Genomic DNA, 15,467 nt, shown 5'->3' with positions numbered 1-15,467 from the left:
TTCCAGAACTTGGTCTGATAGACATCTCGCACAGTTCATTGTTACCAGAACGATGTAACCTGGGGGTCAAGGAAGCTAGTGACTAAGAAGCAGCCTGAAGTCTGAGTGCTCTTAGCCAAGGCACACTGACATTGTAGCATTGCAGGAACTGAAAGAATGTTGCTGGGACAGACCCTCAGGGCCTTGCAAACACTGTTAAAGGTGTAAGGTTTTCTTACTGGCACAGGAAAGCCTTGAAGATTGAGCAGAATAGTGTCATCTTAAGATTGGCCTCTTAGAGTAGGAATTCTAGCCCAAATATGGAAAATGGATTACATGAGACCAATTGGGAGGCTGTTAGTGATCTAGATGAAACCAGGGTGGCCATTGGGATTAGAGAACTGGATGGAATCCAGTGATAGAATCAACACTGGCTGGAAGGTATGTCACTGGTACTAGATATGTAATATTGAATATATTCATGACAAGAAAAGGACAGTCAAGGATGGCTCCTAGATTTCTGGCTTAAGCTGGTAGATTATTGATATCATTACCCCCAAAATGGGGAATATAAGTGGAGGAACTGGTTGGGGAGAAGGGGAGGAGAGGGATAATTTTTTTTTAAAATACATTTTTATTGATTTTTTTACAGAGAGGAAGGGAGAGGGGTAGAGAGTTAGAAACATCGATGAGAGAGAAACATCGACCAGCAGCCTCCTGCACACCCTCCACTGGGGATGTGTCTGCAACCAAGGTATATGCCCTTGACCGGAATCGAACCTGGGACCCTTCAGTCCGCAGGCCGACGCTCTGTCCACCGAGCCAAACCGGTTTTGGCAAGAGAGAGGGATAATTTTGAGGAGACAACTGAATGGAGATGATGTCAACAAGGCACATTATATATGGACCTGAATAGAGTCTAGGTGAGAGAGCTAACCTTAGAGATTTTCGGTATAAAGTGGGTATTGAAGCCATGGAAATAGATTAGATTGTTTAAGGAAAATTGGCAGGGATAATAGACTAGCAGATTGTAGGTTTTAACATCACCATCATCATTATTACTCAGTGTTTTTTTTTTAAAGTTAAAGAAGTTGTGTATAGAAATAGATATTTTGGAAATTCCAGCATATAACGCTCCTTTCCTGTATAACAATTGGATGAAGCCAGATGGAGACTACTGTGGGCTATATGGGACATGAGCTATCCAGTTTACCACGGCCCCCGTCACTTTCTAATGTCTTAGACCCAGATTACATCATGCTTTTTTATTTGCCTTGTTTTGAAAGCATTGGAGTTTGACCTCTTGGTCTATAGAGACAGAATACAAGAGTGTCGGACTTTATCCCTGAGAAGTACCCATGTGTGTGGGTTGAGTAGGAAAGTAAGATACTGAGCCTGAAAGGACAGCATTGGCAGCTGGAGATAGATGGAAAACCAGAGGAGTATGACATCAAGGAGGTCAACGTTGCAAAAGAGAGGGTATGATCAGCAGTGCCAAATGCCACCAAGTGGTCAAAGTAAATGAAGTTTAGAAATGAACCATTAAATGTAGCATCATGGCTGCCTTTGGTTGAAGACTTTAGTAAGAACAGTTTTAATTAAGTTCTTCGGGGGCCAGGGAAAGAATTCTATATCCAAGTAGCTTAAGCAATGATTAGGAAAAGAAATGGGGATAACAATGACAGAACTCTCACTAAAAAAGTGAGGGAAGTGAGGAAGGAGTACCTACAGAGGGTGATGGGTCAAGCCAGTTTTAGGTTTTATGTTTTGGGATAGAAGAGACTTCAGCAATGTAAATGCTGACAGGGAAGGATCCAGCAGAAAAAGATGATAAAAATAGAAGAGAAAAGGAGGCTAATTGTGCAAGAGAGGAAGAGCCTAGAGAAGATGAAGATGAGACAGGTGAATGAATCAGCCTTAGATAGGAGAAAGGACACTTACTATTCCTGAAAGGATTAATGGATTAGATGCTCTTAGGCATGTAGATTTGCTTTGAAGTTGAGAAAATTCCTAACTAAAGAAAGAAACACACAACTATTTTTTCCATGAAATAGGTGGCCAGATCACCTACTACAATCCAAGATTAGGAGAAGAAGGGTGTGTACGTGTTGGGAAGAAGATGTTTGAGATTGGAAGATGTATTAGTTATTTAAGGCTGTGTAATAAATTGCCCCCAAAATGTAGTGGCCTGAAACAATATTATGATTTCACAGTTTCTGTGGGTCAGAAATGTGGCCATCACTTGGCTGGGTTTTCAAGGTCTTTCTCAAGGTTCCGATCATGATGTCAACTGGGACAGCTGGGGGAAGATCTGCTTCCAATGCCACTTACATGATTGTTGGAAGAATTCAGTTCCTCCTGGGCTGTTGGACTGAGGACTTTGGTTTTCTGTGCAAGTTTTCCCTCCACGTGGGGTTCACCATACAGACTGATGGCTATATTCCTGCCGGGAGCCGGTCCATGCTTGTTGTTTCAAGGGACCTGGCATATATGGCATACTGTTCTTAATATGTTTGCTTACCTTCTTGGCACTATGTGTTTTAACCAAGGTCTCTGAGAAAGGTTGTTTCCCCAGGTAGGGATTTTCCCCTGAAGTTAGGGAGGGAATAAAACCTCTTAACTAGTGCCAGGTGGGTAATTAATCACTTTAACTACGAACAATCATGCTTAAGCTACATAATCTTTACTCCCTGGAATGAAGATAAGAAACGCCCTAACCTTTGTAATAGAGATTGATAGGATTGAATCAACTGGTATAAATACAGATGTAATAAGACAGCTAGAGACAGAACTTAGAATACGGAACTAAGAGAGACAGAACCTAGGCACAGAACCTACACAGAACGTTCTCTAGAGACAGAAGAACTTCACTGGAGAGAACATGGCAAAAGATATTGGACAGAAACTGGCCTCAGAACCTAGAGACAGAACCTAGCGAGAGAACATGGCAAAAGATCCTGGACTGAACCTGACTACAGAAATTGGCAAGAGAACCTGACTAGAATCTGGTGACTGAACCTGGCTGGAGAACCTGGACAGAACCTGGCTGGGGAACCTAGCAAGAGAACATGGACACAGAACCTGGCTGGAGATCCGAAGCAGAACCTCTCTGGAGATCCAGACCAGAACTTGGCTGGAGATCCTGGCTAGAGATCCTGGCTAGGCTGCTGATCAACTGAACTCCGTCTCCGTGTCCTTCCTTCTTCGCCGACTCCGTCTACGCCTTTGGGAACCCCTGGACCCGCTGGGGTTGGACCCCGGCATATTCCATTAGAAAGAGCAAAAGGCCGAAACCGGTTTGGCTCAGTAGATAGAGCGTCGGCCTGTGGACTGAAGGGTCCCGGGTTCGATTCCGGTCAAGGGCATGTACCTTGGTTGCGGACACATCCCCAGTGGGGGATGTGCAGGAGGCAGCTGATCGATGTTTCTCTCTCATCGATGTTTCTAACTCTCTATCTCCCTTCCTCTCTGTAAAACATCAATAAAATATATTTAAAAAAAAGAAAAAGAAAGAAAGAGCAAAAGAGAGTGAGCACGACAAAAGCCAAAGTCTTTTTGGAACATGATCTCAGAAGTGCTGTTCCATCACATTTCCTGTATCCTACTTGTTAGAAGCAAGTCATCAGGTATAGCCCACAGTCCAGGGCACAAATCCTAGGAGGCATGATCATTGGGATCAATCTTAGGAGCTTCCTACCACAGAACAGAATGGAAAAGATTTGAAATGGATCTTGGACATAGTAATACAGTGATGGCGAACCTTTTGAGCTCGGCATGTCAGCATTTTGAAAAACCCTAACTTAACTCTGGCGCTGTGTCACATAGAGAAATTTTTTGATATTTGCAACCACAGTAAAACAAAGACTTATATTTTTGATATTTATTTTATACTAGAGGCCCAGTGCACAAAAATCTGTGCACTTGGGGGCGGGGGGGGGGGGGGAGGGATCCCTCAGCCCGGCCTATGCCCTCTTGCAGTGTGGGACCCCTCGGAGGATGTTCACCCCAGTGAGGACCCTGACCCCATGGAGGTTTGGCCAGCCTGGGTGAGGGGCTGATGGCTGTTTTCAGGCTGGCCACACCCCCTTTAGCATGGGAGGGGGTCCCCACTGGGGTGCCTGGCCAGTCTGGGTGAGGGGCTGAGGGCCGTTTTCAGGCTGGCCAACCACCCTGGCAACGTAAGCTCCCAGCCTCTCCTTTTTTTCTTTTTTCTTTTTTTTATTCTGGGATTTATTTACCTTCTATAATTGAAACTTTGTTGCCTTTAGCAGAGGCCTGCAGAAAGCTTGGCTTCCTCCATCGCCAGGGACAACCCACTCCTGCTCGCTCCAGCTCCGTTGCCACGGCTGGCTGAAAGCAGGTATCTGGGGTTTATTTACCTTCTATAATTGAAACTTTGTTCCTTTCAGTGTAGCTCAGAGCCGGGCCGTGGCAGGCGGAGAACCTTGGCTTCCTCCATCACTAGAGCAAGCAAGCCTCCTGCTTGCTCCAGCTCCGTGGCTGCCGGCCGCCATCTTGGTTGGGTTAATTTGCATATAGTCACACTGATTGGCTGGTGGGCATGGCTTAAGGTGTAGCGAAAGTATGGTCAATTTGCATGTTTGTCTTTTATTAGTACAGGATATTTAAATGCCATTTAACAAAGAAAAATCGACCAAAAAAACGAGTTCACATGTCACCTCTGACACGCGTGTCATAGGTTCGCCATCACTGCAGTAATATCACAGTAGCATCAACAGCATCTGTAAACATTGGTGACCAAGAATTTATATGATAGCCGTCTGCTGGATATTGTGTTTTCCTCCAGAGACATTCAGTAATCAAGTGCCTACAAGGACAGATGATCTAAGAATGTAGCGTTCAACACAGTTCTCTTTGGTGTGGATTTTTAAAAAATTAAATTTATTGGGGTGACAGCCTATATAATAAAAGCCTAATATGCTAAGTGTCCAGTCAGCCATTCAACCCATCAAAGCATGATATGCTAATGATATGCTAAGGCTGCTCAACCACTCGCTATGATGTGCACTGACCACCAGGGGGCAGACAATTGACCAGTTGACCAGTCGCTATGATGTGCACTGACCACCAGGGGACAGATGCTCTGACCGGTAGGTTAGCTTGCTGCTGGGTTCTGGCCAATCGGGATGTGCTGGACATGCCCTGGAGCCCTCCTTGGCTATTATTTCCTCCTTTTCTCCCTTCAGGCAGCGTGCTGGACTCAGGACGGTAGTATGTGGTCATATGTACTTGAGAGGAGTTAGTTGCTGCCCAGCTTGTGGATGGTGGCTCATAGAGCAGTCATGGAGGGCTGGCTTGGAAACTCCAAATGAGGGGCTCACCCAATCATCTTGTGGAGCTGGGGAAGAAGGCAGGACAGTGGCCAGGGAGCAAAAGTCCCTGAGGATAGCAAGCTAAGCAAGGGTGACACCAGGTCCAGAAGTTTCCTTTTCGGCACTGTGGTCCTAAACAGCGGCTGAATCTTGAGTGTTCAAGTTCAGCAGCTCTTGTCCCATCTTGGCACAACAACAATATGAAATATGATAACATCCGGGTGTGGAAAGGTTACTGTTCTCCTGGAAGTTGGAGAAACTCCAGAATGTTGTTATTGTGAAAGGATCTTTTTTTTTTTTCTTACAGAATAATTTTGAATGTTTATTTTTTATTTATTTTTCCCATCACCATTTATTTCCTCTATACCCTCTTTGTAATCCAGCCCCCAACTCCCGCATTAAGATCCAAGTATGGCTGCTGCTTCTATTTTTTTTTATATGTTTTTATTAATCTTTTTAGAGAGAGAGGAAGGGAGAGGGATAGAGAGATAGAAACATCGATCAGCTGCTTCCTGCAGGCCCCCTCCTGGGGATCTAGTCCACAACCTGGACATGTGCTCTGACCAGGAATCAAACCGGTGACCTCTTGGTTCATAGGTAGACTCTCAACTACTGCATCACACTGGCCAGGCTCTATTTTTTTATTTCTATTGAAAACATGGAATTCGCCAGACCCTCCTTGATATCTCTGTGGATCTTCCTTTTTTCCTTGACCTCTTAATATTAGAGCACCCCAGTCTATTATGTTTAATGTTATGTAATATATTTGGGATTAAATTTATTATGTTTTCTGCTTGTCTTTCTGTTCTGTGTTAGCTCTCTCTCCTTTCTTGCCTTATTTTGGATTGATTTTAAAAATTATTCCAGACTCTCGGAGGACTTCCAAACAGGGCCAGAACTAGGGTGAGGGGAAGGAGGTATTGCCTGGGGTGACAAATATAAGGAGACCAAAACTCAGAATCAAAATAAATAATATTTTTATACAACTTTTTTAAAAAAGCAAAATGAATGCAAGACTACCACTTCTAGGAAGATGGAGCCAGTGTACTTTTTCCTACTTCTCCCACTAAGCACAACTAAAAACCTGAGACATTATATAAAAGCTAGAAGCCTAATGCATGAAAATTTGTACAGTTGGTGGTGGGGAGGGGTCCCTCAGCCCAGCCTGCACCCTCTCACAATCCAGGACCCCTGGGGTAGGGTCCCTAGGCCTGGCCTGAGATCAGGGCCTATCGGGGCTTTCCTTCCCCCGGCTGGAGGCAGCTGGCCCCACCCCCGCTACTGCCACTGCTTGCCATCTGTGTAGCACTGCCCCCGCTCCCCTGCCACTGGTGGCCTCCCTCTGCAGGCGACAGGCGTGCGATGGCTTGGCTGGCCTGGGCCTCCCTCTGCGGGGTGATCACTGGCTGGCCACTCACCTGCCACAGAGTCATTGCTGGTGGCCTGGGCCTCCCTCTTTCTTTGCTGGGGGGCGGGGCTAGCCCTGCGAAGGGGCCGTTTGCCTACCTGATCACCCCTAACTGCTGGTCTGACTACCCGATCACCCCTAACCACTTGCCTGCCTACCTGATCACCCCTAACCACTCTGCATGCCCACCTATCGTCCCTAACCATTCTGCCTGCTTGCCTGATCGCCCCTAACTGCTTGCTTGGGCGAGGGGCGGTGGTGGTTCTGGTCACTGGTCGTTCTGGTTGTTCCATTTATGGTGGCTGGCCTTTTATTATATTGGATAATCTTCATCCCTTTCTTCATACCTCCTGTGGCTGAATGGTCAGCGTGGCCATGCCTGCAGAAGTCATCTCAGGCCCTTGAATTATTCTGCCCAACCTTGTAAAGACTTGCCCTCTATTCTTCTCTTTCCCCTGTCCAGCAACACTGCTAGGCAGACTGGCCCCAAATCAGTTTTCAGAGAAGTGACGCGAGCATCATGGTGGAATAAGATGTTTGTTGTCTGCCCTTCGGCAACATTGACTCGGTGTTCATACACAGGCAAAAGTGCTTTGTGGGGGCCATGGAATCCAGCACCCACCTGTGTCAGGTAATAGGCTTACAGACCTGCTGTAGGTCCCCCAGTGGCCAATGAGCCAGCTCAAGCCCTCTTGCCGGTGGTCTTGCAGCCCGTAAATAACACTCTCGGACAATGGCCAGTGGACAAAAAGAGCCTTTGTGCAGGTCCAGGTCTCCAGAGGAGAAGTTCCAGCACACTGGAACCTGTGGACACAGTTTGGGAAAAGAGAGTTTGGATGCATTGGAGAGAGGAAGAAAGCAGTTTTACTTTACCTGCAAGACCTCTGACCGCAAGGCAGCACAGCTTCAAGTCAGAGAGATATTAGCAGCAGCTGGTTATTTCTCTTGGGGGGTGGGGAGGAGATGAGAGGGGCGTGAGCATGTGTGCCTGAGCTTTGCGTTCCCACCTGTGGGGACGCCCACAATGAGGCACTTCTCAGACCTTGAACTTAGGCAGAAAGCTGGCTGGACTCTGCAAGCCAGAGAAAAACCAAACTTGAACTTCAGCGCCACCTTTGGGAAAACTAAAGAGAGGCTGACAGTGCTAGACCCTGGTCCGTCGCAGGATCCAGAGAAAGCATACAAGCTCAAGACTTCTGCCACAAGAGGGCGCAAGAAGCGTGGGGCAGGTGTACTCACAGGCCAGCCATAACCTCAGGAGCTCTGGTTTCCTTCCCAAAGTCAGGGAGGACTGGAAGAGGTGACTGCTGTTTCAAATGCAAAGACAGAGATGTAAATCTTCTGGGGACATGAATAATTAAGGAAACGTGACTACCATGGGTCACAATAATCTTCCAGTAACCAACACCAAAGCCATGCAGATCTGTGAGTTACCCAATAAAGAGTTCAAAATTGCTATTTTAGGACAGCTCAGTGAGCTACCAGAAGACACAGAAAGACAAGTGAAGGCAATCAGGAAAACAATGGTCAAGGAATATAGAAAGAGAAGCAAAAAGTCTTCAAACAAGCGAAAATGGTAACAGTCAAATATTGAATCAATCCATCTGTGAACAGTTTTATAGCTTTAGCATGTGTTTACCTGTAATGATTTTGAGCCTCTCTTTATACACTCTTTAGCCAATTTGTATTACAGATTTCCCCACAATCTGAAAGCACAGTGTTCCTATGCAACTTTTAAAAACTGAAATGGCATAAAACGAAGAAGCAGTTATCATCAATTTATCTGGAAAATGTTTGAGCCATAATAGCCTACCAAATTATAGCAAATAACGTATAAAACCTAAAATAATACTAACATATAGTACAAGCAGAATGATATTGTGGAACAGCTGGGAGCTTTTCTGAAAGAAAGGATTTACTGAACCAAATGCCAGCCAGACAAGGCCCAGGTCCCGGGGATGAGGCACGTCCGCGTGGAAAAGAGGAACAAACCCTCTGTCCTGGCGTTGACGGGCTCTTTTATGGAAACCGTTCGGGGAAGAAAGATGAACACTGTTCTGGAGAATTTACGCTGGCTGTAGATGAAGGGGGTGGGTGGTGAAGTGGGCTAGTTCTGAGGTAGCTCCTTAATCCCTAAGGCAGTATTTGGTCCTTTGGGTTGCTGGTGGGCAGCAGTGTGGAGAGGTCATGGGTAAGCAAGGAGAGAGGCACCTGGCCTTTTCTTTAGGTAGTCACAGAACTAGGCACCTAGAAGTTAACTCAGTTTCTACATACACTCAGGAATGTAAGCAGTGTTTTCCTGGTTTTCCTCTGCAGTTGTTAACTGGTTAGCTTCTCCTGTCTCTTCCTTCCATCCTCTGGCCTGCTGTAATTTATTTATTTATTTACACCCCAGAGGGGATGCTGCTGGGGATCTGGCCACTTGCCAATGGACCAGGGACTCTTTTAATATATATATATTTCAGAGAGGGAAGGAGAGGGAAAGCTGGAAACATAAACGATGAGAGAGAATCATTGATCAACTGCCTCCTGTATGCAACCAACTGGGGATGGAGCCTGCAACTTGGGCATGTGCCCTGACCAGGAATCAAATCATAACCTCCCGGTTCATAGGTCAGTGCTCAACCACTGAGCAATGCTGGCCTGGCTGGCCTGCTGTAATTTTATTTAGGGCACTTCAAATTCTTTTTCTTGTCACTATCATACACATTACAGACTGTATAAAGTAGAAATAATGTGTGTGCAGGGTATTTCACTTCTAAAAAGACTGACTTGATTTCTCCTTTTTAAAAATATATTTTATTGATTTTTTACAGAGAGGAAGAGACAGGGATAAAGAGTTAGAAACATCAATGAGAGAGAAACATCGATCAGCTGCCTCCTGCACACCTCCCTACTGGGGATGTGCCCGCAACCAAGGTACATGCCCTTGACTGGAATCGAACCTGGGACCCTTCAGTCCGCAGGCCGACGCTCTATCCACTGAGCCAAACTGGTTAGGGCAATAGACTTTTCTCTTTATCTATTACCGAATGCTGACTAAAAGAGACGATTTAGCAGAACCCAATAGTAACTTCAGCAGCTTTTTGGATTCTTCCCCTCTGCTTGTTCAATGCATGCACAATGTCTTTATTTTATTCACCAGGATGGAAATGCTCAATTACATCAAATTTTACTCTAAGTTTCACCCTCCACAAGCTTTCATAGGCATCTTAGGTACCTTAGGACACATCTTGCTCACAGATGCGCACAGAAGCTCACAGACACAGCTCACAGCCATGGTAGCTTGATACTGAGATGCTGAGTGTAAGTCCTGAGAAAGGCTTGGTGAGGACTCTCACTGCTCACTGCTGCCTCGCTAACAGCTAAAATAAATAAATAAATAAAATTTTAAAAAATCAAACAGTGGCATACTGCAAGCTTTCAAAAAGCAAGGTTTACCTGTATTGTGCTATTCCTCTGTGAATTACCTACTCATATCCCTGAGCATTCTCCTTTGCATTTCCTGCTTTATCATTTTGATTTGTAGAGATTATATGTGCTGTCTGCATAGCTATTAATTACCTGTGAACGTTAGACTTTGAAATTATTTTCTCCCAGTTGTCATCTGTCAGTTTTTCCCGTGTATTATCCCTCCAAAGTGTTACTTCTTCCTAGAGACTGTCTTCCTAATCATATTTCTGATAGTGCACTTGGTCATTATTTCTAGCTACTTTGGGGAACTGTTGTTCCATTGTTTAATTTTAGTTCTACATAGTTTTTTCATAATTGAGATTTTATTGGCTGCTTTGAGGATAAGTACACAGATAGATTTGTACACATTTCTTACCGTGCGCACCAAAACCTAAAACGTCAATTAGTTGTGATTCTTTCCTAAACAGTTATTCCAGTGACATCCCAGCGTAAAATTTAGAGGCAAATTTTCCTTCATAGAATATCAGAAACCGAGCTCTTAAATGGAAGCTTATACTGAAGCATGGACTTACCTGGAAGCTTCTAAAATAATCTCCCTGTAGTGTATCTCCTGGGTTCTCAGGATGCTCAAAACTATCTGTAACATCTAAATGTGACCGTTATTATAAATTTATGATTTAGGGGTGTTTTTTCTGTGAAAAAAAAATTGTATATCTTAGATGTGTCTACTTAAAAGGACGGGGTACAATTATCAACAAAATAATTTTGAGCATATCATTGAAAAAAGGGTGGTTTCTACATTTCCCAATAAATGGCACTAAGTTTCCTGGAAAAAAGACTGATTGCAGATCGAGGGAAAGAAAAATAAAATTTGTGCCTGAGGTAGTTTATTATACCAGAAAACAGGAAACTGGGGGCGGGGGAGAGGGGAGTGAGATTAAAGGGCTTTCATGGAACTCAAAAGCAACAAAATTTGACTATCAAATAGAATAATAAGAACAACTAGCTTTTGGGGGGCAGATGGCGGGAGGGAGGCGTGCGCGGTGGAAGAGGACGAGGACGGGCTCGCGTGCAGAGGGCCTTTCTCGCTAGCGCCGCGGCCACCTCTGCTGGGGACCCTCGAGGCCGTCGTGTCCCGCCCGGAGAACAATGGGGCTCCGCGTGCGCGCGCGGGGGCGGGGGGGGGGGGTGGGGGCTGGGCCATGTTCATCGCGGGGACGCTGCTGGTGCTTGCGCTGCTGAAGGCGGTTGTGGACAGCAAAGACCTGGCGGGCTCTTCAAGCAGACAACCTTCCACATTCCCCCGTACCTCTACTACGGAGCCAGCAGGAATACCACATTCGTGTCTTCCGTCAATAAAAGTGAATCTTCCCACAGCACTGTGGAACCCTCTACAAATCCAGTTTCCCCAGTGACAAACACCGCTGCGAAATCCTCAGCAAAGCCATCAGCTCCAGTTTCTTCAAAAAGTGTGACAGCCGTCACCTTGAAACCCACAGCAACTTCTCAGATGACAACACAAGGGGTCTCAGCAAATATGTCTTCCACCACCTTAAAGTCTACACCCCAAATAACAAGTGTTTCACAACACACATCCCAGATGTCAACATCCACGATGGCCACAACCCACAACAGTTCAGTGACATCTGTTTCTTCATCAGTAACAATCACAGCAACTATAAATTCTAAAGAAAACAAAGGATCAAACTTTGATATTGGCAGCTTTGTCGGTGGTATTGCATTAACACTGGGAATGTTATCCATTCTTTACGTTGGATGCCGAATGTATTATTCAAGAAGAGGCATTCAGTATAGAACCATTGATGAACATGATGCCATCATTTAAGGAAATCTAAGGACCCACAGAAAGAAGATTGATGCAACCCTATCGATTAGTTTAAGCCAATATTCTCTTTTATAAAAGAGTATGAACAGGTCATGCACATAATGTACAATGTTTTACATAAATATTCCTCATGATTACTAAAGGTAAAAAAGGTTTGGTTTGGGTTTTTAATGAACATTTGGAGCGTACAGTTAACACAATGGTTATATTCACTTTTAGAAAATATGGAAGACAAGTCCTGTCGCATTTTCTTGTGGCATTGGTCACACAGGGCCAGTAACTGGAAGACATTTCAAATAGGAGCTCGTCACACACTCAGGATGTTGACTGTCTTTAGAACTCAGTGCTGCTCAGAGCTGGATATAGTTCACTAATGCCACACAGCAGAAATGTTACGAGTAAACCAGGTCATAAGCATGATTTTAGTTTGTGTCTCTTTAGAAAGCATCAGTATTTTATGTTTTAAAGCATAATACTTGGTTTAGAAACAAAATGCATACAAACTCGAAAAAAAAATCAAATAAAAGCAGAAACCTTACTGGGGCTTAACCCTGTTAGTCTGTATATTTTTTTAAAAAACTCCTTTCGAGCTTTCAATGGCAGTTGATATAATTATCTTTTTTCCCTCTGTGATTTCAGCAAACTGCAGTGTTTACCGTAATAGTGTTTTAAAGACTTAGTTGTTAGTATTAAATAAGTTAGATTATTTGCTACTGTGAGAATAGCCTCACTACTGGAAATTGCTTTTTTTATACCCAGCTATTAATTACATGTTTGGTGAATATTTAAAGATATGTAGAGCTGCTTTCAATATATAGAAATGTTTAATGCAGCATAAACACACGTAATTAAATAGAAAATATTTAAAAAAGAACAACTAAACTGTTTTTTTTTTTTGTTATTCTCACCTGAGTATATATTGTTTTTCATTGCTTTTCAGAGAGAGTAGAAGAGAGGGGCAGAGGGCAGAAAAGAGATAGAAAGATAGAGATAGAGATAGAGGTACAGATATTGATAGAGATAGGAACATCTAAGTGAGAGAGAAGCGGTCACTGGTTGCCTCCCAGCCATGCCCACCCTGGGAACTGAACCCTGGACCCTTCAGTGCCTGGGCCAATGCTCTAATCACTGAGTGACACTGGCCAGGGCAGTACAACTAAACTTAAACAACTGTCTCCAAAGGGGTTCTAGAGGATGCAGGAATGAAGTTAAGCAGGCAATTTCTTTTTTCATTAAAGAGTAACACCTCTGAAAGGAAAAAGGAAAAAGGAGAATTGGACAGTGAAGCTGTCAGGCTGCTGTGCAGACGGGGCTCTGACAATTCTGCTTTGGCCTCACTCTCCTACCCTCCCGCAGCACTCCTTCATGCGCATTCTCAGGCTCCGTGTCCCAGCCCTCAGCTCAGCGCACTGTCCCAAGTAGCTCCCTGAAACCCTGCGACTAGCTTGAGCTGTCAATCATCTGCCACCTTCACTATCTATTAAGTTGTTTTTCTCTTCTGTTGTTATTTATTTATTACATCTATTGCGATCCCCCTTCAGCCCCGCAGTTAAGCAAACAAAATGTGACTTTGAAGAGAGGCATCAGGTTTAGAATGTTCCTTTCTGATCCCCAAATCAGCTACCGCAGTGCTCACAGAGCTGGCTGTCTTCTGAATGGTCTACTGTGTTTATTCTCTCACTGGGATGGAAGGTCTGAAACCTGTAGCCAGTTCTCCATCTCTGTGTGTAAGGCACCCATCACAGCCCCTGGAACATGGAAGGATGAGAAACTGCTTCCTAAGGGTTGGGGATGAGTGAACTTGAGGACAGGAAGATAAACATGCCATTGATGTCCAGACATACCTGCCTCAACCGGCTATTTGACCCAGACAAAGGCTGTATTGCAGTGGAATACACTGTGGATACGATGTGCTGAGGGAAAAGAGTCCATTGAGAGAAAGAAAACTTCCCAGCCCAGGCCTCCCAGCCCACCCCATGCCTCTCTCTGCTTGCAGACCTGGTTGTGATCCCCTTGCCCAACACTAGCAGGATGCTTGGGGGCTTTCTACCAACCAGTGTCCAGCCCTAATTCCACCTGTCCCGCAGAGAGTTTGACTCTGGATCATTTAACCCAAAATGAGTGGGTGATTCCATTTTCTCCCAGGATTAATGTCACCACCCCACTTCCCCCTATCCGGTTAGCCCCCCACCCCATGACCAGAGGAGCACAACAATGCACCGGCGGGGGGGGGGGGCCTTCTGAAACGCGGATCCCCTGTGTCCTGGTGGGACCCACAGGAGCGCACAGCCCTCCCCGGGGTGAGAGCTGGGCCTGGACCGCAGACCTGAGATGCACGGGCCCTGCCACCATGGCTGCCGTTCAGTCCACACCTGCGCGCTCTTGGGGACCAAGGCCAAGGCCCCTGGGAAGAACTATTTGTTCCCTGCGGCTTCTGCGCTGAGATGGTGGAAACCCACACTTTACCTCCCTGGGCTGCAGGGTGACCCGGCTCCAAGATAAGCAGGTGGCCTCTGAGACCTCGAGGGTGGGGACCGTTTAGAGAAGCCGTTCTTAACCTGTGGGTCTCGACCCCTTTGGGGGTCGAAGGACCCTTTCACAGGGTTCTCCTAAGACCATCGGAAAACATATATAATTACATATTGTTTTTGTGATTCACCACTATGCTTTAATTATGTTCAATTTGTAACAATGAAAATACATCCTGCATATCAAATATTTACATTATGATTCATAACAGTAGCAAAATTACAGTCATGAAGTAGCAACGAAAATAATTTTAAGGTTGGGGGTCACCACAACATGAGGAACTGTATTAAAGTGTCCTGGCATTAGGAAGGTTGAGAACCACTGCTTTGGAGCGTTTTCCTTCTCCAACAGCCACCACTGCACCTCCCAAATAGTGGATCCGAGCTCAGTGGCCCAGAAGACCCTGGCCCCCAAGGACCCCTGCGATTCTGTTCCGTCCCCTCGCTGCTCCATCCTCCCCAGCACAGGATATGTGGCAGTAACACCGCTGCGTTTACTCCATGACTAGGAGGCAGTTTTATCCTCAGAGTCAGAGACCCATCAGCTACACAGGAAGGTGACAAAAAACAATGTGAGTCCTTTCTCCCTCCCGCCTGCAACTGTTTTGTCTTGGGGAACCAGGAGGCAGGGCCGGTGGTGGGTGGTGCTGGCTCCAGGGAGGACTCTTGGTCGCTTGGGAGCCACAGATACAAATGTACCTATGGCGAGCTTCGAAACTTGCAAATGAGTGGAGAATGAGGAACACATCAGGTACATGCATTGATCCCTTCCTCTGAATTTCAGATACATGCCCACAAAAGAATGTATTACAAAACCGATACACAAACACACATCAAAATGTTCCTAATGGGAAGAATTGCAAGACAAGGAAGAGAGCGGAGAAAGGGGCATCACTAGTAATAGAATGCACATAATTACATAAAACAGAACAGGGATTTGGGCGGAGAAAAACCACTGG

At 45.3% G+C, this 15,467-nt stretch overlaps 1 protein-coding gene across 1 annotated transcript; it reads left to right on the top strand.

The window, feature by feature from the left end:
* Positions 1 to 7,744: 7,744 nt before the first annotated feature.
* LOC118655933 (porimin-like) lies at positions 7,745 to 12,877 on the top strand. The gene is given in 3 exon segments (XM_036308516.1): positions 7,745 to 7,940; positions 11,227 to 11,460; positions 11,463 to 12,877. Coding segments are annotated over 3 exon segments (948 nt in total). The 3' UTR covers positions 11,981 to 12,877.
* Positions 12,878 to 15,467: the final 2,590 nt, after the last annotated feature.

Source organism: Myotis myotis, unplaced genomic scaffold (assembly GCF_014108235.1).
Source record: "Myotis myotis isolate mMyoMyo1 unplaced genomic scaffold, mMyoMyo1.p scaffold_m19_p_5, whole genome shotgun sequence".
Classification (NCBI taxonomy): Eukaryota; Metazoa; Chordata; class Mammalia; order Chiroptera; family Vespertilionidae; genus Myotis; species Myotis myotis.
Note: the sequence above shows the minus strand (reverse complement) of the source record. Positions and strands in the feature narration are given on the sequence as shown.